The 27,220-nt window shown below is 57.7% G+C and overlaps 1 protein-coding gene across 1 annotated transcript in view; it reads right to left on the bottom strand.

Moving 5' to 3' along the window:
- Positions 1-1,106: 1,106 nt before the first annotated feature.
- Positions 1,107-27,220, bottom strand: part of FCGBP (Fc gamma binding protein) — a 34,925-nt gene continuing 8,811 nt past the window's right edge. Inside the window, exons 10-21 of the mRNA XM_068923365.1 lie at positions 26,264-26,463; positions 25,112-25,253; positions 22,675-23,006; positions 20,419-20,995; positions 17,043-17,641; positions 11,453-12,020; positions 9,859-10,439; positions 6,938-7,454; positions 5,078-5,277; positions 3,448-3,828; positions 2,443-2,730; positions 1,107-1,219 (exon numbers count right to left, since the gene is read on the bottom strand). Coding sequence (XP_068779466.1) covers positions 1,217-1,219; positions 2,443-2,730; positions 3,448-3,828; positions 5,078-5,277; positions 6,938-7,454; positions 9,859-10,439; positions 11,453-12,020; positions 17,043-17,641; positions 20,419-20,995; positions 22,675-23,006; positions 25,112-25,253; positions 26,264-26,463 — 4,388 coding nt within the window. The 3' untranslated portion in view covers positions 1,107-1,216. The remainder of the gene's footprint in view (positions 1,220-2,442; positions 2,731-3,447; positions 3,829-5,077; positions 5,278-6,937; positions 7,455-9,858; positions 10,440-11,452; positions 12,021-17,042; positions 17,642-20,418; positions 20,996-22,674; positions 23,007-25,111; positions 25,254-26,263; positions 26,464-27,220) is intronic.

The raw sequence follows: 27,220 nt of genomic DNA, 5'->3' as shown, positions 1-27,220 counted from the left end.
CTTTCCAAGGGACCCAGGCGTCCGGGTGCCCCCTCCTGCCAAAGGGACCCAGGCGTCCAGGTGACCCACCTCGAAGGGACCCAGGCGTCCGGGTGCCCCCCCCCAGAAGGGACCCAGGCATCTGGGTGCCCCCCCGCCGAGAGGGGCCTAGGTGTCCGGGTGCCACCCTGAGGGCACTAAGGCATCTGGGTGCCCACTCCCCCCCGACAAGGGACCCAGGCGTCCGGGTGTCCCCCCCTGCAAAGGGACCCAGGCGTCCAGGTGCCCCTCCCTCGAAGGGACTCAGGTGTCCGGGTGCCCCCTCTTGCCATAGGGGCCCAGGCATCCGGGTGCCCCCCCCCCACTGAAGGGACCCAGGCGTCCGGCTGCCCCCCCCCCCCCCCCAGCCGAGGGCACTAAGCCATCCGGGTGCCCTCCTCCCGCCGAAGGGGCCCAGGTGTCCAGGTCCCCCCCCCACCTGAAGGGGCCCAGGTGTCCTGGTGCCCCCCCTCGAAGGGGCCCAGGTGTCCGGGTGCCCCCTCCTGCCAAAGGGACCCAGGCGTCTGGGTGCCCCTCCAAAGGGACCCAGGCGTCCGGGGGCCCCCCCCCGAGGGCACTAAGCCATCCAGCTGCCCCCCTCCTGCCAAAGGGACCCAGGCGTCCAGGTTCCCCCCTCTCGAAGGGGCCCAGGCGTCCGGGTGACCCCCCTCAAAGGGGCCCAGGCGTCCGGCTGCCCTCCAAAGGGGCTCAGGCATCCAGCTCCCCCCCCACACACCAAAGGGGCCCAGGCGTCCGGGTGCCCCGGCAGCCCCCGGGGCCACGAGCAGGGCCAGCGGCTCTCGGTGGCCGTGACGGCCAATATTGACTGAGCCGGGTCAAGGTTTTGGGGGGGGACGGGGGACGGGGAGGGGGGACAGGAGCTGCCTCGGGGCTGGGAAGGGACCCAGGCATCCGGGTACCGCCCCCACCCCGGGGGCATCGCTGCCCTTCCCCATCCGGATGGTTTTTCTGCCGCTTCGTTTTTCCTCCTTTGTTTTTTTGGTTGTTTTTTTTTTTAACCCTTTTCGGCCCTTTTCGCCCCCAAGACTCGGCGTAGAAAAAAAAAGGGGGGGGAGGCGATTTTTGGGGGGGGAGTCCCCAAGAAACGGGCGATGGGGGGGGTGAACGGCGGCTTTTTATTGGGTGGTGGCGGTAGCAAGCGGAGCTGGTCCGGCGTCGCGGGGATTTTCGGGGTGTCTCACTGGACGAGAAGGAAAGAAACGAGAGTGAAGGAGAGGAACCCAAAAACCGGGTGGAAAAAGGGGGATTTAGGGGTGACGGGGTGAAGGATGGGGGTTTTGGGTGCTCTCCTTGGTGTGGACCAGCAGCAGGAGGCAATGTTCCCCCATAGGAAGGAGCGGGTGGAAAACGGGAGGTGTGGGGAGGACGATGGGGTGAAGGATGGGGGTTTTGGGTGCTCTCCTGGCTGTGGACCAGCAGCAGGAGGCAATGTTCCCCCATAGGAAGGAACGGGTGGAAAAACGGGAGATGTGGGGAGGACGATGGGGTGAAGGATGGGGGTTTTGGGTGCTCTCCTGGCTGTGGACCAGCAGCAGGAGGCAATGTTCCCCCATAGGAAGGAACGGGTGGAAAACGGGAGATGTGGGGAGGACGATGGGGTGAAGGATGGGGGTTTTGGGTGCTCTCCTTGGTGTGGACCAGCAGCAGGAGGCAATGTTCCCCCATAGGAAGGAACGGGTGGAAAACGGGAGATGTGGGGAGGACGATGGGGTGAAGGATGGGGGTTTTGGGTGCTCTCCTTGGTGTGGACCAGCAGCAGGAGGCAATGTTCCCCCATAGGAAGGAACGGGTGGAAAACGGGAGATGTGGGGAGGACGATGGGGTGAAGGATGGGGGTTTTGGGTGCTCTCCTGGCTGTGGACCAGCAGCAGGAGGCAATGTTCCCCCATAGGAAGGAACGGGTGGAAAAACGGGAGATGTGGGGAGGACGATGGGGTGAAGGATGGGGGTTTTGGGTGCTCTCCTGGCTGTGGACCAGCAGCAGGAGGCAATGTTCCCCCATAGGAAGGAGCGGGTGGAAAACGGGAGATGTGGGGAGGACGATGGGGTGAAGGATGGGGGTTTTGGGTGCTCTCCTTGGTGTGGACCAGCAGCAGAAGGCAATGTTCCCCCATAGGAAGGAACGGGTGGAAAACGGGAGATGTGGGGAGGACGATGGGGTGAAGGATGGGGGTTTTGGGTGCTCTCCTTGGTGTGGACCAGCAGCAGGAGGCAATGTTCCCCCATAGGAAGGAGCGGGTGGAAAACGGGAGATGTGGGGAGGACGATGGGGTGAAGGATGGGGGTTTTGGGTGCTCTCCTTGGTGTGGACCAGCAGCAGGAGGCAATGTTCCCCAATGAGAAGGGAGAGACAGGTAATTGGGGATTTACCGTTGACGGTGAGACGAACAAGCTGAGACTCACCAGCAAGAAGTCGGGCGCTTCCCAGGCCTTGAGGAGCTCCGCAACACCTTCCACCCAGCGCCCGCCGGGCAACTGGAGGTCGTCGCCGCGCTCGCCGTTGTAGTTGCCGCAGGCGGCGCACAAGCGGCCGCCCAGCTCCTTGGGGACCGACACCGTCATCTCGCCGTGGGGGCTGAGGCGGATGACGAAGTCGGGGGCTTTCTCGATGACGATGTCACCAGTCTGGGATTCGGTGATGGTCAGGTCTTCGGACACCTTGGTGGGGACCTTCGTGGGGATCCCGTTGACCTGGTTGGGGAGACATGGTGGGGGGGGGGGATGTGGAGGGAGGGCGGGAGGTGGACGTGGTGCCCATCAATGCCCAACGGAGTGGAGGTGACTGGTGGCTAGGCCTCAAGGTTGGGCGACGATGAGGTTGAGAAGACCTTCATCCATCAGGCATCACCCACCACCCGAAATGGAGCCGGAAGGACACGTCCCCAGGTTGGGCAAAGATGGGGGTTGAGAAGACCTTCATCCATTGGGCATCATCCTCCCCACAATGGAGCTGGAGGGCGGACACATGCCCAAGGTTGGGTGAAGACGGGGTTGAGAAGACCTTCATCCATTGGGCATCCACCCACAATGGAGCTGGAGGGCGGACACATGCCCAAGGTTGGGTGAAGACGGGGTTGAGAAGACCTCCATCCATTGGGCATCACCCACAACCCTCCTCCTTCGCTCCCATCAGAGCCCAAGACGGGGCAAAACCCCTCCATTTTAGGTCCGGATGGCAGCTAGGGAGACCCAGACGGTTGACGCTGTTGACCGAGGTCTTGGAGGCATCAAGCTGGGTCAGAGCAGGAGGAGCCGGTCCCCACCCGGACGCCTGGGCTCCCCCCATCTGTTCTCTGTGGACATCCCCATTTCTTCCCAAGGGGCGAGGAGATCTGGCTGGTGTTTTGGGTGGGCTTTTAATATTTTCGGCAGGGCAGAAGCGGGATGGGATGGGTCGGGAGGACCTACCCAGACCTTCTTGTTCTTCTTGATGGTGACGAAGGGCTCGCCGGTGAAGAGGTGCACTGCCAGCACGGCCGGCAGGTCCCGCTCGGCGTCCTCGCCCACCACCACCACCACCCGAAACCAAGCCGGGTGGCCGTGGTCGCAGAGGGCCGCCACCTCGTAGACGCCGAACGGGACGCTGGGGCCGGTGGCGGCGTCGAAGGAGGCGAAGCGGCTGGCCGGCGCCAGGGTGCAACGGCCCGGCTGCTCGACGCAGCCCCGCACGCCGTCCCGCAGGGCGCAGGTCTGGCCGAAGGGGCAGCTCGTCCGCTTGCAGGTCACGGCGCCCGCCGCCCGGCACGTGCAGGTCTCCGTGCAGTCCTCGGAAAGCACCGTCTCGGCGATCTGCGGAAATCGGGGTGGGGGGGAGGTGGATGCACCCGCGCACCCCGTGCAAAGCGGCCGCCGTTGCCCCAAAATGCATCGCGCCGGGGGGACAGATGCACCCGTGCGAAGTGGCCGCCGTTGCACCAAAAAGCATCGTGCCAGGAGGACGGATGCACCCGAGCACCCATGCAAAGTGGCCACCATTGCCCCAAAATGCATCCTGCCAGGGAGACGGATGCACCCGAGCACCCATGCAAAGTGGCCGCCGTTGCCCCAAAATGCATCGCGCCAGGAGGACGGATGCACCTGAGCACCCATGCAAAGTGGCCACCATTGCACCAAAATGCACTGTGCCGGGAGGACGGATGCACCCATGCAAAGCAGCCGCCATTGCCCCAAAATGCATCGCACCAGGATGGATGCACCTGTGCATCTGTGCAAAGCGGCCACTGTTGCCCCAAAATGCATTGCACCAGGATGGATGCACCCGAGCACCCGTGCAAAGCGGCCGCTGTTGCACCAAAATTCATCACGCCGGGAGGATGGATGCACCCATGCACCCCGTGCAAAGCAGCTATGGTTGCACCAAAATGCATCACAACAGGAGGACAGATGCACCCGTGCGAAGGTGCAGCCGTTGCCCCAAAATGCATTGCACCAGGACGGATGCACCCATGCAAAGCGGCCGCGGTTGCACTAAAATGCATTGCACCAGGATGGATGCACCCGTGCACCCGTGCAAAGCGGCTGCCGTTGCCCCAAAATGCACTGTGCCGGGAGGACAGATGCGCCCGTGCACCCGTGCAAAGTGGCCACTGTTGCACCAAAATGCATCGTGCCAGGAGGACGGATGCACCCGAGCACCCGTGCAAAGCAGCCGCCGTTGCCCCAAAATGCATCGTGCCAGGAGGACGGATGCACCCGAGCACCCGTGCAAAGTGGCCACTGTTGCCCCAAAATGCATCGTGCCAGGAGGACGGATGCACCCGAGCACCCGTGCAAAGTGGCCACTGTTGCCCCAAAATGCATCGTGCCAGGAGGACGGATGCACCCGAGCACCCGTGCAAAGCGGCCGCCGTTGCCCCAAAATGCATCACGCCAGGAGGACGGATGCACCCATGCACCCCGTGCAAAGCAGCCGCCGTTGCCCCAAAATGCATTGCACCAGGATGGATGCACCCGTGCACCCGTGCAAAGCGGCCGCCGTTGCCCCAAAACGCATCGCGCCGGGAGGCCGGCTGCACCCGTGCGAAGCGGCGGCACCCACCTCGAAGTAGCGCCCGCGGTGCAGGCACCCGCAGCTGTCCACGGAGACGCACTCCTCCCCGTTGAACATGGTGCCGGCGTCGCACTCGCAGCCCTCGAAGCATTTGCCGGTGCAGCGCGGGGCGGCCGAGAGGCTGGCGCAGGCGAAGTCGCACGAGCGGGTGCACAGCGCGTAGTGGCTGTTGGCGGGACACTCCATGGCTGCAGCGGGGCAAAAAGCGCCAGACGGGCGGCCCTGCACCACTGTCGCCACGTTTCCCCCCTCCCCGCTCCTGTCTTTATTTATTTAATTAATTATTTTTTTGTTATTTTGGCTTTCCACCCCAATTTTCCAGCCCGATTTCATCGGGGCGTTTGGCTCGTGGCGTTTTCGTGCAAGGCGCGCCGAGGGAACGAAGGCACCGCGACGGTTCCCCCGCGGTTTGGGAGGTGAAGGCTTTGCTGTGCGTCCCGCTTTCCTTTGCATCCTCTTTCCCTTGCAGCCCTCTTTCTTTTGCAACCCACCTTGCTTTCCATCCCCCTTCCCTTTGCATCCTCTTCCCTTTGCATCCTTCTCCCCTTTGCATCCTGCTTCCTTTGCATCCCACTTTCTTTTGCATCCCCTTTCCTTTGCATCCGCTTTGCTGTGCATCCCACTCTCCTGTGCATCCCATTCGCTTTGCATCCCCCTTCCCTTTCTATCCCTCTTCCCTTTGCATCCCCCTTCCCTTTGCATCCTCTTCCCTTTGCATCCCTCTTCCCTTTGCATCCCTCTTCCCTTTGCATCCTCTTCCCTTTGCATCCCTCTTTCTCCTGCATCCTCTTCCCTTTGCATCCTGCTTGGCTTTCCGTTTCACTTTCCATTGCATCCCGCTGTCCTTTGCATCCCCTTTCCTTCGCATCCATTTTCCTTTGCATCCACTTTCCCTTGCATCCTCTTTCCTTTGCATCCTGCTCACTTTGCATCCTCTTTCCCTTTGCATCTGCTTTCCTGTGCATCCCTCTTTTCTTTGCACCCCACTTCCTTTGCATCCTCTTCCCTTTGCATCTTCTTCCCTTTGCATCCTGCTTCCTTTGCATCCCACTTTCCTTTGCACCCACTTTCTTTTGCATCCCTCTTTTCTTTGCATCCTCTTTCATTTGCATCCTCTTCCCTTTGCACCTGCTTTCTTTTGCATCCCCCTTTCCTTCACATCCACTTTCCTTTGCATCCCACTTTCCTGTGCACCCTCTTCCCTTTGCATCCTCTTTTCTTTGCATCCCACTTTCCTGTGCACCCACTTTCCTGTGCACCCCACTCACTTTGCATCCCCCTTCCCTTTGCCTCCTCTTTCCCTTGCATCCCTCTTTCCTTTGCATCCTCTTCCCTTTGCATCCTGCTTTCCTTCATGTCCATTTTCCTTTGCATCCCACTTTCCTTTGCATCCCACTTTCCTTTGCATCCCACTTCCTTTGCATCCTCTTCCCTTTGCATCCTACTTCCCTTTGCATCCTCCTCTCCTTTGCATCCTCTTTCCTTTGCATGCGCTTCCCTGTGCATCCCACTTTCCTGTGCATCCTCTTTCCTTTGCCTCCCCTTTCCTTTGCATCCACCTTTCCTGTGCATCCACTTTCCTGTGCATCCCACTTCCTGTGCATCCCACTTTCTTTTGCATCCCACTTCCTTTGCATCCACTTTCCCTTGCATCCCTCTTTCCTTTGCATCCCCTTTCCTTTGCATCCTGCTTTCCCGTGCATCCCACTCACTTTGCATCCCCTTTGCATCCCCCTCCTCCGGCCACGTGCGCCGCCGCCGAAACACCCCAACCCCCCCCAACCCCCCACCCCAAAACCACGAACCTCCCCCCCCCTCCCCGCCCCCCGCAAACCGGCGGCAGCTTACGGCAGCCGGCCGCCGTCCTCCAGTCGCCGAGCTCGGCGCCGGCCGCCTGGCAGGCGGCGGCGTAGGCCTGCAAGCCGCGGCAGCGGGCCGCCTCGGCGCCGGGGCCGCCGGCGCACGCCTCCCGCGCGCACGCCTCCACGTAGGCGGCCGGGCTGACGGCGCCGTGGCAGCCGCCGAAGGGTCCCGCCGCTTCGGCCGCCGCGCCGCACCGGTCCGGCGCCCGCCACGGCGCCAGGGCGCCTTCGGAGCAGCGCGGGCACTCGGCGCCGCAGTCGTCGGCGCAGTCGGCGCCAGCGGAGGCCTCCGTTTTCCAGGCGGCGGGGTCGGCGGCGTCGGCGCAGAGGCCGCGGACGTGGTCCAGGTAGGCGTCGGGCAGCGAGACGACGGCGTAGGAGGTGGCGTCGTAGAGCACCTTGAGGCCATCCGGGCTTTGCAGCACGAGGTTGGCGCCTTCTTGGTTGACCCAGACGGCGCCGTTGGCCAGCGAGAGGGGCAGGAGGTGGCGCTCGCCATTCACCTGGGGCAGGGGGGAGGCAGTGGGTTGGGGGCAGGGGGAGGAAACAAAAAGAGGGGGTATGTTTTTGGGGGGAGGGGGGAAATATTGCGCCGGTGCAGAAAAAAATGCGCCGGGCGAAGCAAATGCAACATGCAAAGCAAATGCACCATGCAAGGAAAATGCACCATGCAAGGAAAATGCACCGGGCAGAATGCATGCACCATGCAAAGACAGTGCACCATGCGAAACGAATGCCCCGGGCAAAGACAATGCACCGGGCAAAACACATGCAGCATGCAAGGCAAATGCAGCATGCAAAACAAATGCACAGTGCAAAGACGATGCACCATGCAAAACACATGCACCATGCAAAACACATGCACCATGCAAAACGAATGCATAGTGCAAAGACAATGCACCGGGCAAAATAAATGCACCATGCAAAGACAATGCAGCATGCAAAACGAATGCATAGTGCAAAGAAAATGCACTGGGCAAAACACATGCACCGTGCAAAGACAATGCAGCATGCAAAAGGAATGCATAGTGCAAAGATGATGCACCATGCAAAGAAAATGCACCATGCAAAGAAAATGCACCGGGCAAAACAAATGCTACATGCAAAGAAAATGCGTTTGGCAAAACACATGCACCATGTACAGACAATGCACGGGGCAAAACGAATGCATAGCGCAAAGACAATGCACCGGGTGAAGCAAATGCACCATGCAAAGCAAATGCACCATGCAAAACACATGCACCATGCAAAGACAATGCAGCATGCAAGACAAAAGCATAGGGCAAAGAAAATGCACGGGGCAAAACACATGCACCGTGCAAAGACAATGCAGCATGCAAAAGGAATGCATAGTGCAAAGACGATGCACCATGCAAAGAAAATGCACTGGGTAAAACACATGCACCATGTACAGACAATGCACGGGGCAAAACACATGCACCGTGCAAGGAAAATGTACCGGGCAAAACAAACAAATGCACTGGACAAAACAAATGCACCATGCAAAGACAATGCAGCATGCAAAACAAATGCATAGTGCAAAGAAAATGCACCATGCAAAGCAAATGCACCGTGCGAGGGAAATGCACCAGGCAAAACAAATGCTACATGCAAAGAAAATGCACCGGGCAAAGAAAATGCGTTGGGCAAAACCAATGCACCATGCAAAGACAATGCACCGGGTGAAGCAAATGCACCATGCAAAACACATGCACAATGCAAAACACATGCACCATGCAAAACAAATGCATAGTGCAAAGACAATGCACCGGGCAAAATAAATGCACCATGCAAAGACAATGCAGCATGCAAAACGAATGCATAGTGCAAAGACAATGCACCGGGCAAAATAAATGCACCATGCAAAGACAATGCAGCATGCAAAACAAATGCATAGTGCAAAGACAATGCACCGGGCAAAACAAATGCACCATGCAAAGCAAATGCACCGTGCAAAACACATGCACCATGCAAAGAAAATGCACCGGGCAAAGCAAACGCACCACGCAAAGAAAATGCACCGAGCAAAACACATGCATGCAAAGGCAATGCACTATGCAAAACGAACGCATAGTGCAAAGAGAATGCACCGGGCAAAACACATGCACCATGCAAAACAAATGCGCCAGCGCGGAAATATTGCGCTGTGCAAAGGAAATGCAGTGGTCCGAGGAAAAGGCAGCATCTGGAGGGGGGAGGAAGACACCGGTGCAAAAAAGGGGCCCCGTCCGAAAAAATGTACACGTGCCCCCCCCAATGTTGGGATGCAAAGCAAAGAGGGATGCAGAGTAAAGGGGGAGGCAAAGGAAAGAGGATGCAAAGGGAAGAGGGATGCAAAGGGAAGAGGGATGCAAAGGAAAGAGGGATGCAAAGGAAAGGGGGAGGCAAAGGAAAGAGGGGTGCAAAAGAGCGGGATGCAAAGAAAAGAGGATGCAAAGGGAAGAGGATGTAAAGCAAAGCAGGATGCAAAGGAAAGAGGATGCAAAGGGAAGCAGGATGCAAAGGGAAGCGGGATGCAAAGGACAGTGGGATGCAAAGGGAAGAGGATGCAAAGGGAAGAGGATACAAAGGGAAGAGGATGCAAAGGAGAGGAGGATGCAAGAGAAAGAGGGATGCAAAAGAGTGGGATGCAAAGGAAAGAGGGATGCAAGGGAAAGGGGGATGCAAAGCAAAGCAGGATGCAAGGGGAAGAGGATGCAAAGGAAAGCAGGATGCAAAGGGAAGCAGGATGCAAAGGAAAGAGGATGCAAAGGGAAGAGGGATGCAAGGGAAAGGGGGATGCAAAGGAAAGAAGATGCAAAGCAAAGCCGGCTGCAAAGCCAAACGGGAGGCCAAGCCCGGCGGGCTGCAGGGGCAGGCAGGGGGCAAAGGCAAGCGGGAGGCAAGCGGGCGCCCGAGCCGGCTCACCGTCACTTCCCAGCGCTTCCCTTTGCTCATGGCGATGGTGTAGCCCCGGACGGAGACCAGCACGGCGCTCAGCAGCCCGTCGGGCGCCTTCTGCGCCTGCACCTCGAAGGGCGCCAGGCCGCCTTCGCCTTCCTCCGCCTTGGCCAGCGTGTAGGCGCAGGTGCCGAAGAAGTGGAAGGGGCGCCCGTCGAAGGCCTTGTAGTAGGAGGGGCCGGCCAGCTCGCAGCGGGCGCAGGCGCTGGCGTAGCAGCCCCGGGCGCCGTCCCGCACGGCGCACTCCTCGCCCCGGCGGCAGCGCTGGGGCCGGCAGGTGACGGCGCCGCCGGCGCCGCACGTGCACCGCTCCGTGCACTCCGGGCAAGGCACGAACGTGTCGCCCTTCCGGTAGTAGCGGCCGCCGTGCTCGCAGCCGCACTGGCCCGGCGGCACGCACCGGCCGCCGCTGCGCACCAAGCCCTCGTCGCAGACGCAGCCCTCGGCGCACGGCGCCTCGCAGCTCGCCGGGGAGCTCAGGTCCACGCAGGTGGCCGGGCAGCCCGGGCCGCACAGCTCGTAGTGTTCGTTCGGCGGGCAGACGGGACCTGCGGGAGGAGGCGGGAAGGGTGAGGCGAGGCGGGCGGCAGAGCAGCGAGGGAAAAGTAATGCGAAGGGAGCGGGATGCAAAGGGAAGGGGGATGCAAAGGGAAGGGGGATGCAAAGGGAGCGGGATGCACAGGGAAGCAGGATGCAAGAGAAAGAGGGATGCAAAGTGAGCAGGATGCAAAAGAAAGCGGGATGCAAAGGGAAGGGGGATGCAAAGGGAGCGGGATGCAAAGGAAAGTGGGATGCAAAGGGAGCGGGATGCAAAGGAAAGTGGGATGCAAGAGAAAGAGGGATGCAAAGTGAGCAGGATGCAAAAGAAAGTGGGATGCAAAGGGAAGGGGGATACAAAGGGAGCAGGATGCAAAGGGAAGGGAGATGCAAAGGGAGTGGGATGCAAGAGAAAGAGGGATGTAAAGTGAGTGGGATGCAAAGGAAAGCAGGATGCAAAGAAAAGCAGAATGCAAAGCAAAGCGGGATGGAAAGGAAAGAAGGATGCAAAGGAAGTGGGATGCAAAGCAAAGCGGGATGCAAGGGAGAGGTACGCAAAGTAAGCGAGATGCAAAGGAAATGGGAAGTAAAGACAAGAGGGATGCAAAGGCAAGAGGGATGCAAAGTCAAGAGGGATGCAAAGGCAAGAAGGATGCAAAGGAGGTGGGATGCAAAGGAAGCAGAATGCAAAGGAAAGCAGAATGCAAAGCAAAGTGGGATGGAAAGGCAAGAGGGATGCAAAAGAAGTGGGATGCAAAGGAAATGGGATGCAAAGGCAAGAGGGATGCAAAGGAGGTGGGATGCAAAGGAAGCGGGATGCAAAGGAAAGCAGGATGCAAAGGAAAGCGGGCTGCAAAGGAAGTGGGATGCAAAGGAAAGCGGGCTGCAAAGGAAGCGGGATGCAAAGGAAAGCGGGACGCAGAGGGAAGCGGGACGCAGAGCAAAGCGGGACGCAGAGCCCGGCGGGCCGCAAAGCCACGTGGCTCGCGAGCGGCTTGGCCCAGCTCGGCCGCCGGCGACTCACTGCAGAAGGCGGCGGTGCGCCAGGGCTTGACGGCCACGCCGCGTCGCTGGCACTCGGCCACGTAGGCGGCCACGGCGCGGCACGCCGTCTCCTGGTGGCCCTCGTACTGGCAGGTGTCGAAGAGGCAGTCGTCGAAGTAGGGCGCCGGGTCGAGGGCGGCGTGGCAGGGCGCCAGCGGCCCGCCGCGCCGCACGAGGATGCCGCAGTGCTTGTCGCCCCGGTAGACGCGCTTCTCCGCCTCGGAGCAGAGCCGGCAGCCGGCCGTGCAACCGGCCGAGCAACCGGGCACGTCGGCCACCTTCCAGCTGTCGCCGAAGGCCGTGGCGTCGGCCGCCGGCGGGCCGCCCTCGCGGGCCACCAGGTCGTTGGCGGCGTCGCCGTCGCCGTCGCCGCACAGGCCGCACACGGCGCCGGCGTAGCTGCCCGGCAGGATGACGCGGGCGTAGCTGTGCCAGTCGAAGGTGACGGTCAGCTCGAAGTCCGTCTGGAGGAAGCCGTGCACGCCGCTGGCGAAGGCCGTCACCTGCTCGCCGTGGCTGAAGGGCAGCTCCACGAGGATGCCGTCGACCTGCCGCGGCACAGGAGGGGGGCGTTGCGGCGGCCTCGCGTTGCATCTCTTTGCGTCCTGCATCACATCTCTTTGCACCCGGCATCGCATCTCTTTGCGCCCTGCATCGCATCTCTTTGCACCCTGCATCGCATCTCTTTGCGCCCGGCATCGCATCTCTTTGCGCCCGGCATCGCATCTCTTTGCACCCGGCATCGCATCTCTTTGCACCCGGCATCGCATCTCTTTGCGCCCTGCATCGCATCTCTTTGCACCCGGCATCGCATCTCTTTGCACCCTGCATCGCATCTCTTTGCACCCGGCATCGCATCTCTTTGCACCCTGCATCGCATCTCTTTGCGTCCTGCATCACATCTCTTTGCGCCCGGCATCGCATCTCTTTGCACCCGGCATCGCATCTCTTTGCACCCTGCATCGCATCTCTTTGCGCCCGGCATCGCATCTCTTTGCGCCCGGCATCGCATCTCTTTGCGTCCTGCATCGCATCTCTTTGCGCCCTGCATCGCATCTCTTTGCACCCTCCATCGCATCTCTTTGTGCCCTGCATCGCATCTCTTTGCGTCCTGCATCGCATCTCTTTGCACCCTGCATCGCATCTCTTTGCACCCTGCATCGCATCTCTTTGCACCCGGCATCGCATCTCTTTGCGTCCTGCATCGCATCTCTTTGCGTCCTGCATCGCATCTCTTTGCGCCCTGCATCGCATCTCTTTGCACCCGGCATCGCATCTCTTTGCACCCGGCATCGCATCTCTTTGCACCCGGCATCGCATCTCTTTGCACCCTGCATCGCATCTCTTTGCGTCCGGCATCGCATCTCTTTGCGTCCTGCATTGCATCTCTTTGCGTCCGGCATCGCATCTCTTTGCACCCTGCATCGCATCTCTTTGCACCCGGCATCGCATCTCTTTGCACCCGGCATCGCATCTCTTTGCACCCGGCATCGCATCTCTTTGCGTCCGGCATCGCATCTCTTTGCACCCGGCATCGCATCTCTTTGCACCCGGCATCGCATCTCTTTGCGTCCGGCATCGCATCTCTTTGCACCCTGCATCGCATCTCTTTGCACCCGGCATCGCATCTCTTTGCGTCCTGCATCGCATCTCTTTGCACCCTGCATCGCATCTCTTTGCACCCTGCATCGCATCTCTTTGCGCCCGGCATCGCATCTCTTTGCGCCCTGCATCGCATCTCTTTGCACCCTGCATCGCATCTCTTTGCACCCGGCATCGCATCTCTTTGTGCCCTGCACCGCATCTCTTTGCATCCTGCATCGCATCTCTTTGCACCCGGCATCGCATCTCTTTGCACCCGGCATCGCATCTCTTTGTGCCCTGCATTGCATCTCTTTGCGTCCGGCATCGCATCTCTTTGCACCCGGCATCGCATCTCTTTGTGCCCGGCATCGCATCTCTTTGCGCCCTGCATCGCATCTCTTTGCGCCCTGCATCGCATCTCTTTGCGTCCTGCATCGCATCTCTTTGTGCCCGGCATCGCATCTCTTTGCGTCCTGCATCGCATCTCTTTGCGCCCGGCATCGCATCTCTTTGCGCCCTGCATCGCATCTCTTTGCGCCCTGCATCGCATCTCTTTGCACCCGGCATCGCATCTCTTTGTGCCCTGCATTGCATCTCTTTGCACCCGGCATCGCATCTCTTTGCGTCCTGCATCGCATCTCTTTGCGCCCTGCATCGCATCTCTTTGCACCCTCCATCGCATCTCTTTGCACCCGGCATCGCATCTCTTTGCGTCCGGCATCGCATCTCTTTGCACCCGGCATCGCATCTCTTTGCACCCGGCATCGCATCTCTTTGCGTCCGGCATCGCATCTCTTTGCACCCTGCATCGCATCTCTTTGCACCCGGCATCGCATCTCTTTGCGTCCTGCATCGCATCTCTTTGCACCCGGCATCGCATCTCTTTGCGCCCTGCATCGCATCTCTTTGCACCCTGCATCGCATCTCTTTGCACCCTGCATCGCATCTCTTTGCGCCCGGCATCGCATCTCTTTGCGCCCGGCATCGCATCTCTTTGCACCCTGCATCGCATCTCTTTGCATCCTGCATCGCATCTCTTTGCACCCGGCATCGCATCTCTTTGTGCCCTGCACCGCATCTCTTTGCATCCTGCATCGCATCTCTTTGCACCCGGCATCGCATCTCTTTGCACCCGGCATCGCATCTCTTTGTGCCCTGCATTGCATCTCTTTGCGTCCGGCATCGCATCTCTTTGCACCCGGCATCGCATCTCTTTGTGCCCGGCATCGCATCTCTTTGCGCCCTGCATCGCATCTCTTTGCGCCCTGCATCGCATCTCTTTGTGCCCGGCATCGCATCTCTTTGCGTCCTGCATCGCATCTCTTTGCGTCCGGCATCGCATCTCTTTGCACCCGGCATCGCATCTCTTTGTGCCCGGCATCGCATCTCTTTGCGCCCTGCATCGCATCTCTTTGCGTCCTGCATCGCATCTCTTTGTGCCCGGCATCGCATCTCTTTGCGTCCTGCATCGCATCTCTTTGCGCCCTGCATCGCATCTCTTTGCGCCCTGCATCGCATCTCTTTGCACCCGGCATCGCATCTCTTTGCGCCCGGCATCGCATCTCTTTGCGCCCTGCATCGCATCTCTTTGCACCCGGCATCGCATCTCTTTGTGCCCTGCATTGCATCTCTTTGCACCCGGCATCGCATCTCTTTGCACCCTGCATCGCATCTCTTTGCGTCCTGCATCGCATCTCTTTGCGCCCTGCATCGCATCTCTTTGCGTCCTGCATCGCATCTCTTTGTGCCCGGCATCGCATCTCTTTGCGTCCTGCATCGCATCTCTTTGCGCCCTGCATCGCATCTCTTTGCGCCCTGCATCGCATCTCTTTGCGCCCGGCATCGCATCTCTTTGCGCCCTGCATCGCATCTCTTTGCACCCGGCATCGCATCTCTTTGTGCCCTGCATTGCATCTCTTTGCACCCGGCATCGCATCTCTTTGCACCCTGCATCGCATCTCTTTGCGTCCTGCATCGCATCTCTTTGCGCCCTGCATCGCATCTCTTTGCACCCTCCATCGCATCTCTTTGCACCCTGCATCGCATCTCTTTGCGCCCTGCATCGCATCTCTTTGCACCCGGCATCGCATCTCTTTGCACCCGGCATCGCATCTCTTTGCACCCTGCATCGCATCTCTTTGCACCCTCCATCGCATCTCTTTGTGCCCTGCATCGCATCTCTTTGCACCCTGCATCGCATCTCTTTGCGCCCTGCATCGCATCTCTTTGCGTCCTGCATCGCATCTCTTTGCGCCCTGCATCGCATCTCTTTGCACCCTGCATCGCATCTCTTTGCACCCGGCATCGCATCTCTTTGCACCCTGCATCGCATCTCTTTGCGCCCGGCATCGCATCTCTTTGCGTCCTGCATCGCATCTCTTTGCGCCCGGCATCGCATCTCTTTGTGCCCTGCATCGCATCTCTTTGCGTCCTGCATCGCATCTCTTTGCGCCCGGCATCGCATCTCTTTGCACCCGGCATCGCATCTCTTTGCACCCGGCATCGCATCTCTTTGCACCCTGCATCGCATCTCTTTGCGCCCTGCATCGCATCTCTTTGCACCCGGCATCGCATCTCTTTGCGCCCTGCATCGCATCTCTTTGCACCCTGCATCGCATCTCTTTGCGCCCTGCATCGCATCTCTTTGCACCCTGCATCGCATCTCTTTGCGCCCGGCATCGCATCTCTTTGCGCCCGGCATCGCATCTCTTTGCACCCTGCATCGCATCTCTTTGCGCCCGGCATCGCATCTCTTTGCGTCCTGCATCGCATCTCTTTGCGCCCGGCATCGCATCTCTTTGCACCCTGCATCGCATCTCTTTGCACCCGGCATCGCATCTCTTTGCACCCTGCATCGCATCTCTTTGCGCCCTGCATCGCATCTCTTTGCACCCGGCATCGCATCTCTTTGCGCCCTGCATCGCATCTCTTTGCACCCTGCATCGCATCTCTTTGCGCCCTGCATCGCATCTCTTTGCACCCTGCATCGCATCTCTTTGCGCCCGGCATCGCATCTCTTTGCACCCGGCATCGCATCTCTTTGCACCCTGCATCGCATCTCTTTGCGCCCGGCATCGCATCTCTTTGCGTCCTGCATCGCATCTCTTTGCGCCCGGCATCGCATCTCTTTGCACCCTGCATCGCATCTCTTTGCGCCCTGCATCGCATCTCTTTGCACCCGGCATCGCATCTCTTTGCGCCCGGCATCGCATCTCTTTGCGTCCTGCATCGCATCTCTTTGCACCCTGCATCGCATCTCTTTGCGCCCTGCATCGCATCTCTTTGCGCCCGGCATCGCATCTCTTTGCGCCCTGCATCGCATCTCTTTGCACCCGGCATCGCATCTCTTTGCTCCCTGCATCGCATCTCTTTGCATCCTGCAATGCCTTTCCTTCCACCCTGCATTGCAGTTATTTGCATCCTCCATTGCATCTCTTGGCCCCACGCCTTCCATTTCTTTCCACCCTGCCTTGCACGTCTCTCCGTCCTGCATTGCCTTTCTTTTTCACTCTCTGTTGCGTTTCTTTGTGCCCTGCGTTGCCTTTCTCTGCACTCTCCATTACATTTGTTTGCATCATGCACTGCATCTCTTTGCACCATGCCAGGCCTTTCTTTCCACCCTGCATTGCATTTCCTCACCCCCTGCATTGCATTTCCTCGCCCCCGCATTGCATTTCTTTCCACCCTCCATTGCATTTCCTCACCCCCTGCATTGTATTTATTTCCACCCTGCATTGCATTTCCTTGCACCCTGCATTGCATTTCCTCACCCCCTGCATTGCATTTCCTTGCCCCCTGCATTGCATTTCCTCACCCCCTGCATTGCATTTCCTCACCCCCTGCATTGCATTTCTTTCCACCCTGCATTGCATTTCTTTCTGCCCTGCGTTGCGTTTCTTTGCACCTCGCCCTGCGTCTCTTCCCACCCTCCGTTGCATGGACTTGCAAGCCGCCCCGGCCCGCTCCTCGCCGCCACCCGCGCTAACCTTGAGCTTCTGCGGGTGCTGCTGGCTGAGGCTGAACGTCATGTTGTAGACGTGCAAGGTGACCTCCTTGGTGTAGGAGACGGCCTTGTTGCCCCGGTTGTTGTTCTCCACCGTGACGGCGAAGGGGGTGAGCGTGGCGTCGGCGGCGCAGAGGGCGGCGAACTGGTAGACGCAGGTGCCCATGAAGTCGTACTTGAGCCCGTCGAAGGTGGTGTAGTGCGGGTCACCGGCGGCCACGCAGACGGCGTGCTGCTGGGCCACGCAGCGCCGCACACCCTGCACCGTGCCGCACCGCTCGCCCGCCTTGCAGCCGCCCGGCTCGCACACCACCATGCCCAGCGACGCCTCGCAGCGGCACCGCGTCCGGCAGCCTTCGTCGGCCCAAAACTCCTCGGCCGGCCGGTAGTAGCGGCCCTCGTGGCTGCAGCCGCAGCTCGCCAGGGCCACGCACTGCCCCGCGCTCAGCACGTAGCCCCTGTTGCACTCGCAGGTCTCCACGCACGGCTCCTTGCAAGAGGCCGGCGCCGCCGGGTCGGTGCACGTGGCCGGGCAGGCGCTGCCGCACGACTCGTAGTGGCTGTTCTCAGGGCAGGGCAAAGCTAAGTGGCGAGAGGAGCGGTTAGCCGGCGCGGAGATCAAACCTTTGCAAGCCGGTCCCTGTTGCCGAGAGCCCTTTGCAACCCTTTCCCCTTCTCGGAGACCCCTTGGCATGAGTTGCAACCCCTTTTCCATCTCGGAGACCCCCATTGCAACCCCTTTTCCCTCTTGGAAACCCCATTGCATCCATTGTGATCCCTTTTCCATCTTGGAGATCCCCTTTTGCATCCATTGCAACCCCTTTTCCCTCTTGGAGACCCCCATTGCAACCCCTTTTCCATCTCAGAGACCCCATTGCATCCATTGTGATCCCTTTTCCATCTTGGAGATCCCCTTTTGCATCCATTGCAACCCCTTTTCCCTCTTGGAGACCCCCATTGCAACCCCTTTTCCATCTCAGAGACCCCATTGCATCCATTGTGATCCCTTTTCCATCTTGGAGGCCTCATTGCATCTATTGCAACCTCTTTGCCATCTCGGAGACCCCATTGCAACCCCTTTCCATCTTGGAGACCCCTTTGCAATGCCTTTCCCACCAGTGAGACCCCATTGCAATGCCTTTTCCATCTTGGAGACCCCATTGCAACCCCTTTTCCCTCTTGGAGACCCCATTTCAACCCCTTTCCCACCAGTGAGACCCCATTGCAACCCCTTTTCCACCTTGCAGACCCCATTGCATCCATTGCAACCCCTTTTCCATCTTGGAGACCCCCATTTCAACCCCTTTCCCACCAGTGAGACCCCATTGCAACCCCTTTTCCACCTTGCAGACCCCATTGCATCCATTGCAACCCCTTTGCCATCTTGGAGACCCCACTGCAACCTCTTTTCCATCTCGGAGACCCCTTTACATCCACTGCAATGCCTTTTCCCTCTTGGAGACCCCATTGTATCCATTGCAACCCCTTTTCATCTTGGAGACCCTTTGCAACCTCTTTTCCACCTTGGAGACCCCATTGCAACCCCTTTTCCACCTTGGAGACCCCATTGCATCCATTGCAACCCCTTTTCCATCTTGGAGGCCCCATTGAATCCATTGCAACCCCTTTCCCACCAGTGAGACCCCTTTGCAACCCCTTTTCCATCTTGGAGACCCCATTGCAACCTCTTTTCCACCTTGGAGACCCCACTGCATCTATTGCAACCCCTTTTCCATCTTGGAGGCCCCATTGCATCCATTGCAACCCCTTTCCCACCAGTGAGACCCCATTGCAACCCCTTTTCCATCTTGGAGGCCCCATTGTATCCATTGCAACCCCTTTTCCATCTTGGAGACCCCCATTGCAACCCCTTTCCCACCAGTGAGACCCCACTGCAACCTCTTTTCCACCTTGGAGACCCCTTTGCATCCATTGCAACCCCTTTTCCATCTTGGAGGCCCCATTGCATCCATTGCAACCCCTTTTCCATCTTGGAGACCCCCATTTCAACCCCTTTCCCACCAGTGAGACCCCATTGCAACCCCTTTTCCACCTTGCAGACCCCATTGCATCCATTGCAACCCCTTTGCCATCTTGGAGACCCCACTGCAACCTCTTTTCCATCTCGGAGACCCCTTTACATCCACTGCAATGCCTTTTCCCTCTTGGAGACCCCATTGTATCCATTGCAACCCCTTTTCATCTTGGAGACCCTTTGCAACCTCTTTTCCACCTTGGAGACCCCATTGCAACCCCTTTTCCACCTTGGAGACCCCATTGCATCCATTGCAACCCCTTTTCCATCTCGGAGACCCCATTGCAACCTCTTTTCCACCTTGGAGACCCCATTGCATCTATTGCAACCCCTTTTCCATCTTGGAGGCCCCATTGCAACCCCTTTCCCACCAGTGAGACCCCATTGCAAACCCTTTTCCACCTTGCAGACCCCATTGCAACCCCTTTTCCTTCTCGGAGACCCCATTGCAACCCCTTTTCCATCTTGGAGACCCCATTGCATCCATTGCAACCCCTTTTCCATCTTGGAGGCCCCATTGCATCCATTGCAACCCCTTTCCCACCAGTGAGACCCCATTGCAACCCCTTTTCCATCTTGGAGGCCCCATTGCATCCATTGCAACCCCTTTGCCGTCTTGGAGACCCCCATTGCAACCCCTTTCCCACCAGTGAGACCCCATTGCAACCTCTTTTCCACCTTGGAGACCCCATTGCATCCATTGCGACCCCTTTTCCATCTTGGAGGCCCCATTGCAACCCCTTTCCCACCAGTGAGACCCCATTGCAACCCCTTTTCCCTCTTGGAGACCCCATTGCAACCCCTTTTCCATCTTGGAGACCCCATTGCAACCTCTTTTCCACCTTGGAGACCCCATTGCATCTATTGCAACCCCTTTTCCATCTTGGAGGCCCCATTGCAACCCCTTTCCCACCAGTGAGACCCCATTGCAAACCCTTTTCCACCTTGGAGACCCCTTTGCAACCCCTTTTCCTTCTCAGAGACCCCATTGCAACCCCTTTTCCATCTTGGAGGCCCCATTGCATCCATTGCAACCCCTTTGCCGTCTTGGAGACCCCCATTGCAACCCCTTTCCCACCAGTGAGACCCCATTGCAACCCCTTTTCCACCTTAGAGACCCCATTGCATCCATTGCGACCCCTTTTCCATCTTGGAGACCCCATTGCAACCCCTTTGCCATCTTGGAGACCCCCATTGCAACCCCTTTCCCACCAGTGAGACCCCATTGCAACCTCTTTTCCACCTTGGAGACCCCATTGCATCCATTGCAACCCCTTTTCCATCTCGGAGACCTCCCCCACTTTGCAACCCTTCCCGAGCTCACCGCAGCCCGCCGGCGTCCTCCAGTCGTGGACGACGGCGCCGTGCTTCTTGCAGGTGGTGGAGTAGGCCTCGAGCACTTGGCAGAGGATCTTCTGGGCGCCGTCGCTCATGCACATGTCGTAGAGGCAGTTGCGGAAGAAGTCGCTGGGGTGCACGGTGCCGTGGCAAGCCCGGAAGGGCCCGTCCAGGACCTTCCTGATGAGGCCGCAGTAGCGGCTGCTGGCGTACAGCTCCCGCTTGGCCTCCTCGCACACGGGGCAGTTGCCCTCGCACACGTCCCAGCAGAACGGGTCGTCGTCGTCGGGCACCTTCCACATGGCCGCCCAGTCCGTCACGGCCGCCGTGAAGTTGGCGCCGGCCGCGGGCACGTCGTCGGCCGCTTTGAGGTTGAAGTTGCCGCAGAGGCCGCAGGTGCTTCTGTAGTAGCTGCTGGGCAGGTCGATGACCAGGTGCCAGTTCCAGTCGTACCTGACCCTGAGGCCGAAGTCGGTCTCCACCACGGCGCTCAGGCCGCTCTGGAAGGCCTGGATCTTGCCGTCCTCCAAGCTCACCGGCAGGTGAGTGAGCACGCCGTTGACCTAGGGGCGGCAGAAGGACGGGTGGCAGGGTGCAACCGCTGCCGGGGCGTGCAATCGCTGCTGGGGCGTGCAGTTGCTGCTGCATCGTGCAATCGCTGCTGGTGCGGCGTGCAATCACCCCCGCGGCGTGCAATCACCCCCGCGGCGTGCAATCACCGCTGCGGCATCGTGCAATCGCCGCTGCTGCGGCGTGCAGTGGCTGCCATGGCGTGCAATCGCTGCCGGGGCGTGCAATCGCTGCTGGTGCACCATGCAATCGCTGCCGGGGCATGCAATCGCTGCTGGTGCACCATGCAATTGCTGCCGGGGCGTGCAATCGCTGCTGGTGCACCATGCAATCGCTGCCGGGGCGTGCAATCGCTGCTGGTGCACCATGCAATTGCTGCCGGGGCGTGCAATCGCTGCCATGGCGTGCAATCACTGCTGGTGCGCCATGCAATCGCTGCCGGGGCGTGCAAATGTCGCTGTGGCAGGCAGTTGCTGCTGCATCATGCAATTGCTGCGGTGGTGGCGTGCAATCACCCCCGCGGCGTGCAATCGCTGCTGCTGCAGTGTGCAATCGCTGCTGCTGTGGCGTGCAAATGTCACTGTGGCATGCAGTTGCTGCTGCGGCGTGCAATCGCTGCTGCAGCATGCAATCGCCGCTGCGGCGTGCAATCACCCCCGTGGTGTGCAATCACCGCTGTGGCATGCAATCACCGCTGCGGCGTGCAATCACCATGGCGGCGTGCAATCACCATGGCGGCATGCAATCACCGCTGCACCGTGCAATCACCGCGGCGGCGTGCAATCACCCCCATGGTGTGCAATCACCGCGGCGGCGTGCAATCACCACTGCAGCGTGCAATCACCGCTGCGGTGTGCAATCACCACTGCGGCGTGCAATCACCCCCATGGTGTGCAATCACCGCTGCGGCGTGCAATCACTGCTGCACCGTGCAATCACCCCCATGGTGTGCAATCACCACTGCGGCGTGCAATCACTGCTGCACCGTGCAATCACCCCCGTGGTGTGCAATCACCGCTGCGGCGTGCAATCACCACTGCAGCATGCAATCACCGCGGCGGTGTGCAATCACCGCTGCACCGTGCAATCACTGCGGCGGCGTGCAATCACCGCTGCGGCGTGCAATCACCGCTGCACCGTGCAATCACCGCTGCGGTGTGCAATCACCGCTGCGGTGTGCAATCACTGCTGCACCGTGCAATCACCACTGCGGCGTGCAATCACCACTGCGGCGTGCAATCACCCCCATGGTGTGCAATCACCGCTGCGGCGTGCAATCACCCCCATGGTGTGCAATCACCATTGTGGCGTGCAATCTCCGCTGCGGCGTGCAATCACCGTGGCAGCATGCAATCACCCCCGCGGTGTGCAATCACCCCCGCGGTGTGCAATCACCACGGCGGTGTGCAATCATTGCTGTGGTGTGCAATCGCCGCTGCACCGTGCAATCGCCGCTGCGGTGTGCAATCACCGCTGCACCGTGCAATCACCACTGCACCGTGCAATCACCGCTGCGGCGTGCAATCACTGCTGCGGTGTGCAATCACCGCTGCGGTGTGCAATCACTGCTGCACCGTGCAATCACCGCTGCACCGTGCAATCACCGCGGCGGCGTGCAATCACCGCGGCGGCGTGCAACCGCCCCCCGCGGCGTGCGCCTGAGCCGACTCACCCGGATTTTGCCCGCTTCGCGGCGGTGGATGGCGACGAGCTGCCCGTAGACGCGCACGCGGGCCAAGCTGACGTAGGAGACGGACTTGAGGCCGCCGCGGAGGTCGTTCTTGGCCTCCACCCGGAAGGGCACCAGGCGGGCGTCGCGGCCGCAGGAGGCGGCCACGGTGTAGGTGCACGTGCCCTGGAAGTCGAAGTCGAGGCCGTCGAAGGTGCGGTAGTGCGGGTCGCCCCAGGCCCAGCAGGTCGCCACCAGGGCCGGCACGCAGCGGGGCCGCCCGGCCGCCAGCTCGCAGGTCTCCTTGGGGCGGCAGCCCAGCGCCTTGCAGGGGTCTGCGCGGGCACGACGACCCCCCCAAAGCCGGGTTGGGGGCAGGGGAAAAAAAAAACAGCGTCGAGTTGTGGTTCCCAGAGCAGAGAATATTTGGACGTCGGCTTTTTTTTTTTCCCCCCCCCCTCCGCACAGTACGGAGAGAGATTTGGAGGCGCCTTTTTCCCGTGAAACAAAGAAATTTGGAGGCGCCTTTTTCCTGCATCATGCAGCGAGATTTGGAGGCGCCTTTTTCCCGCGAAACAAAGAAATTTGGAGGCTCCTTTTTCCCACGAAACAAAGAAATCTGGAGGCACCTTTTTCCCACGACACAAAGAGATTTGGAGGCGCCTTTTTCCCACAAAACAAAGAAATTTGGAGGCGCCTTTTTCCTGCATCATGCAGCAAGATTTGGAGGCGCCTTTTCCCCGCAACACAAAGAGATTTGCAGGCGCCTTTTTCCCGCGAAACAAAGAAATTTGGAGGCGCCTTTTTCCCGCGAAACAAAGAAATTTGGAGGCACCTTTTTCCCGCGAAACAAAGAAATTTGGAGGCGCCTTTTTCCCATGAAACAAAGAAATTTGGAGGCTCCTTTTTCCCACGAAACAAAGAAATTTGGAGGCACCTTTTTCCCACGAAACAAAGAGATTTGGAGGCGCCTTTTTCCCGCGAAACAAAGAAATTTGGAGGCACCTTTTTCCCGCGAAACAAAGAAATTTGGAGGCGCCTTTTTCCTGCATCATGCAGCAAGATTTGGAGGCGCCTTTTCCCCAAAACACAAAGAAATGTGGAGGCACCTTTTTCCCACGAAACAAAGAAATTTGGAGGCGCCTTTTTCCCGCGAAACAAAGAAATTTGGAGGCGCCTTTTTCCCACAAAACAAAGAAATTTGGAGGCGCCTTTTTCCCACAAAACAAAGAAATTTGGAGGCGCCTTTTTCCCGCGAAACAAAGAAATTTGGAGGCGCCTTTTCCCCAAAACACAAAGAAATTTGGAGGCGCCTTTTTCCCGCGAAACAAAGAAATTTGGAGGCACCTTTTTCCCGCGAAACAAAGAAATTTGGAGGCACCTTTTTCCCGCGAAACAAAGAGATTTGGAGGCGCCTTTTTCCTGCATCATGCAGCGAGATTTGGAGGCGCCTTTTTCCCGTGACACAAGGAGAGATTTGGAGGCGCCTTTTTCCCACAAAACAAAGAAATTTGGAGGCGCCTTTTTCCTGCATCATGCAGCGAGATTTGGAGGCACCTTTTTCCCACAAAACAAAGAGATTTGGAGGCACCTTTTTCCCACAAAACAAAGAAATTTGGAGGCCCCTTTTTCCCACGAAACAAAGAAATTTGGAGGCGCCTTTTTCCCACAAAACAAAGAAATTTGGAGGCACCTTTTTCCCACGACACAAAGAAATTTGGAGGCGCCTTTTTCCCGCAAAACAAAGAAATTTGGAGGCGCCTTTTTCCCGCGAAACAAAGAAATTTGGAGGCGCCTTTTTCCCACGAAACAAAGAAATTTGGAGGCGCCTTTTTCCCGCGAAACAAAGAAATTTGGAGGCGCCTTTTTCCCGCGAAACAAAGAGATTTGGAGGCGCCTTTTTCCTGCGAAACAAAGAGATTTGGAGGCGCCTTTTTCCTGCGAAACAAAGAAATTTGGAGGCGCCTTTTTCCTGCATCATGCAGCAAGATTTGGAGGCGCCTTTTCCCCAAAACACAAAGAGATTTGGAGGCGCCTTTTTCCCACGAAACAAAGAGATTTGGAGGCACCTTTTTCCCACGACACAAAGAGATTTGGAGGCGCCTTTTTCCCACGAAACAAAGAGATTTGGAGGCGCCTTTTTCCCGCGAAACAAAGAAATTTGGAGGCGCCTTTTTCCCACGACACAAAGAAATTTGCAGGCGCCTTTTTCCTGCATCATGCAGCAAGATTTGGAGGCGCCTTTTCCCCAAAACACAAAGAAATTTGGAGGCACCTTTTTCCCGCGAAACAAAGGAATTTGGAGGCGCCTTTTTCCCACGAAACAAAGAGATTTGGAGGCGCCTTTTCCCCGCAACCGGCGGCGAGATTTGGAGCCTGGGAAAACCTCCCGCCTCCCCTCCCGGCCGCTACATTTCCGCCGCGCCGCGTTGGCCCTCACTTTGGTTGATGCAGCCCCAGGCGCCGTCCCGGATCTCGCAGGTCTCGTCGTCGGTGCAGGCGTGAGCGTCGCAGCGCAGCCCCCGGCCGGGGACGCAGGTGCAGCGGCGGCGGCACGACTCCGTCAGCGTCACCTCGCCGGGCTGCGCCGGCAGCGGGCACGCGTTTTGCAAACGCGCCGCCGCCCCCAGCGCGCCCCCTTTTTCCCAGCCTGTCCTTACACCCCTCACCCCGAAATCACTGCCCTCGCCACCCCGGAGGTGGAAAAACATCCGTTGCACACCAAAAAAAAAACCCCCCAAAACCATCCTCCCCACGGGATTGGAAAAAAACCCGCAAGATTTATGCCGATCTCCAACCCGCTTTGCATTCGGCCGTGCATTCGCGCCACGGTTGAGACTCGTGGGAGAAACGGTCAAAGTGCAAAAAAATGGTGCCCGTTGCCAGCTTTTTGGGCGGAAAGGGAACCGGGAGCGCTTCGGCCGGTGATTGAGCCCTGCCGGAAAACGGTCAAAATGCCCCCGAAAATGCAAAAAAAACCTTGCGTTTCTTGCAAACTCGCCGCGCGGTTGCACCGTGGTTAAGGGCCACGGGAAAAACGGTCCAAAAACCCGCGTCTCCTGCAAACTGTGTGCAAGGGAAGGGAAAAACGGGCAGCACTTTGGGGGGGGTGACCGAGGCACGTTAGGAAACCGGTCAAAAACACCAAAAAGCGTTGCAAGCTCTTTAGCATGGGAAGGCGATTGGGGGCGTTTTGGAGGTGATCGAGACACGCAGGAGAATGGTGAAAAATGCAAAACCGTGCATCTTTCGCAAGACTCCTTGTGCAGAAAGGGGAAGCGGGAGCCCTTTCGGGGTGACTGAGACGCGTGGGGCGACGGTCGAAATGCAGCCCAAAAAAAAAATAAATAAAATATATAAAAAAAATCGCATGGCTTGCAAGGTGTTTGCAGAAAAAGGGGGATCGGGAGGCGTTGCGGGGTGGTTGAGAGGCGCGGGGAGATGCTCAGAAATGCAGCGGAGCTGCCCCTTTTGCAAACTCTTTGCACGGAAAGCGAATCGGGGGCCGCTCCGAGGCGTTTCAGCGCTTTCTCTTTTTCGGTACTCCCGGGGAGGGGGGGGGAAAAAAAAACCAACCCCCCCCCCAAATTACCTCGTAGTATCGGCCGCCCTCGAAGCAGCCGCAGCCGCCCTCGGGCACGCAGCCCCGGCCGTCGAAGAGGTAGCCCTCGTCGCACTGGCACCCCTCGGCGCAGGTTTGGGGGCAGCGCGACGGGTCGGCGAGGCCGGCGCAGCTGCGGGTGCAGAGGTCGGCGCAGAGCGAGTAGGTGCTGTTGGCCGGGCAGCTCAGGGCTGAAAGAGAAGCGTCGGGGGGGAGGGGGGGAAATAATAATAATAATTATTATCATCATAGTAATAATAGTAATAATAATAATAATAATGATAGTAATAGTAATAGTAGTAATAGTGGTAATAATAGTAATATAATAGTAGTAATAGTAGTAATAGTAATAGTAGTAGTGATAATAGTAATAATAATACTGATAATAGTAATAGTAATAATGATAATAATAGCAATAGCAATAATAATAGTAATAATAATAATAATAATGATAATACTAATAGTAATAGTAGTAATAATAGTAATAATAATACTAATGATAGTAATAGTAGTAATGATAATAGTAATAGTAATAGTAATAATAATGATAATACTAATAATAGCAATAGTAATAATAATAGTAATAGTAATAATAATAGTAATAATGATAGTAATAATATTAATAATGATGATAATACTAATAATAGCAATAGTAATAATAATAGTAATAATAATAGTAATAATAGTAATAATAATAATAATAGTAATAGTAATGATAATAATAGTAATGACAATAATAGTAATGATAATAATAGTAATGATAATAGTAATAATAGTAATAGTAATAATAATAATAATAATAGCAATAGTAACAGCAATAGCAATAGCAATAGTAATAATAGTAATAATAATAGTAATAATAGTAATAATAGTAGTAGTAATAATAATAATGATAATGCTAATAATAGTAATAGTAATAATAATAGTAATAATAGTAATAGTAACAGT

Source organism: Struthio camelus, chromosome 33 (genome assembly GCF_040807025.1).
Source record: "Struthio camelus isolate bStrCam1 chromosome 33, bStrCam1.hap1, whole genome shotgun sequence".
Classification (NCBI taxonomy): domain Eukaryota; kingdom Metazoa; phylum Chordata; class Aves; order Struthioniformes; family Struthionidae; genus Struthio; species Struthio camelus.
The sequence above is the reverse complement of the archived record's forward strand: the minus strand, read 5'-3'. Positions and strand labels throughout refer to the sequence as shown.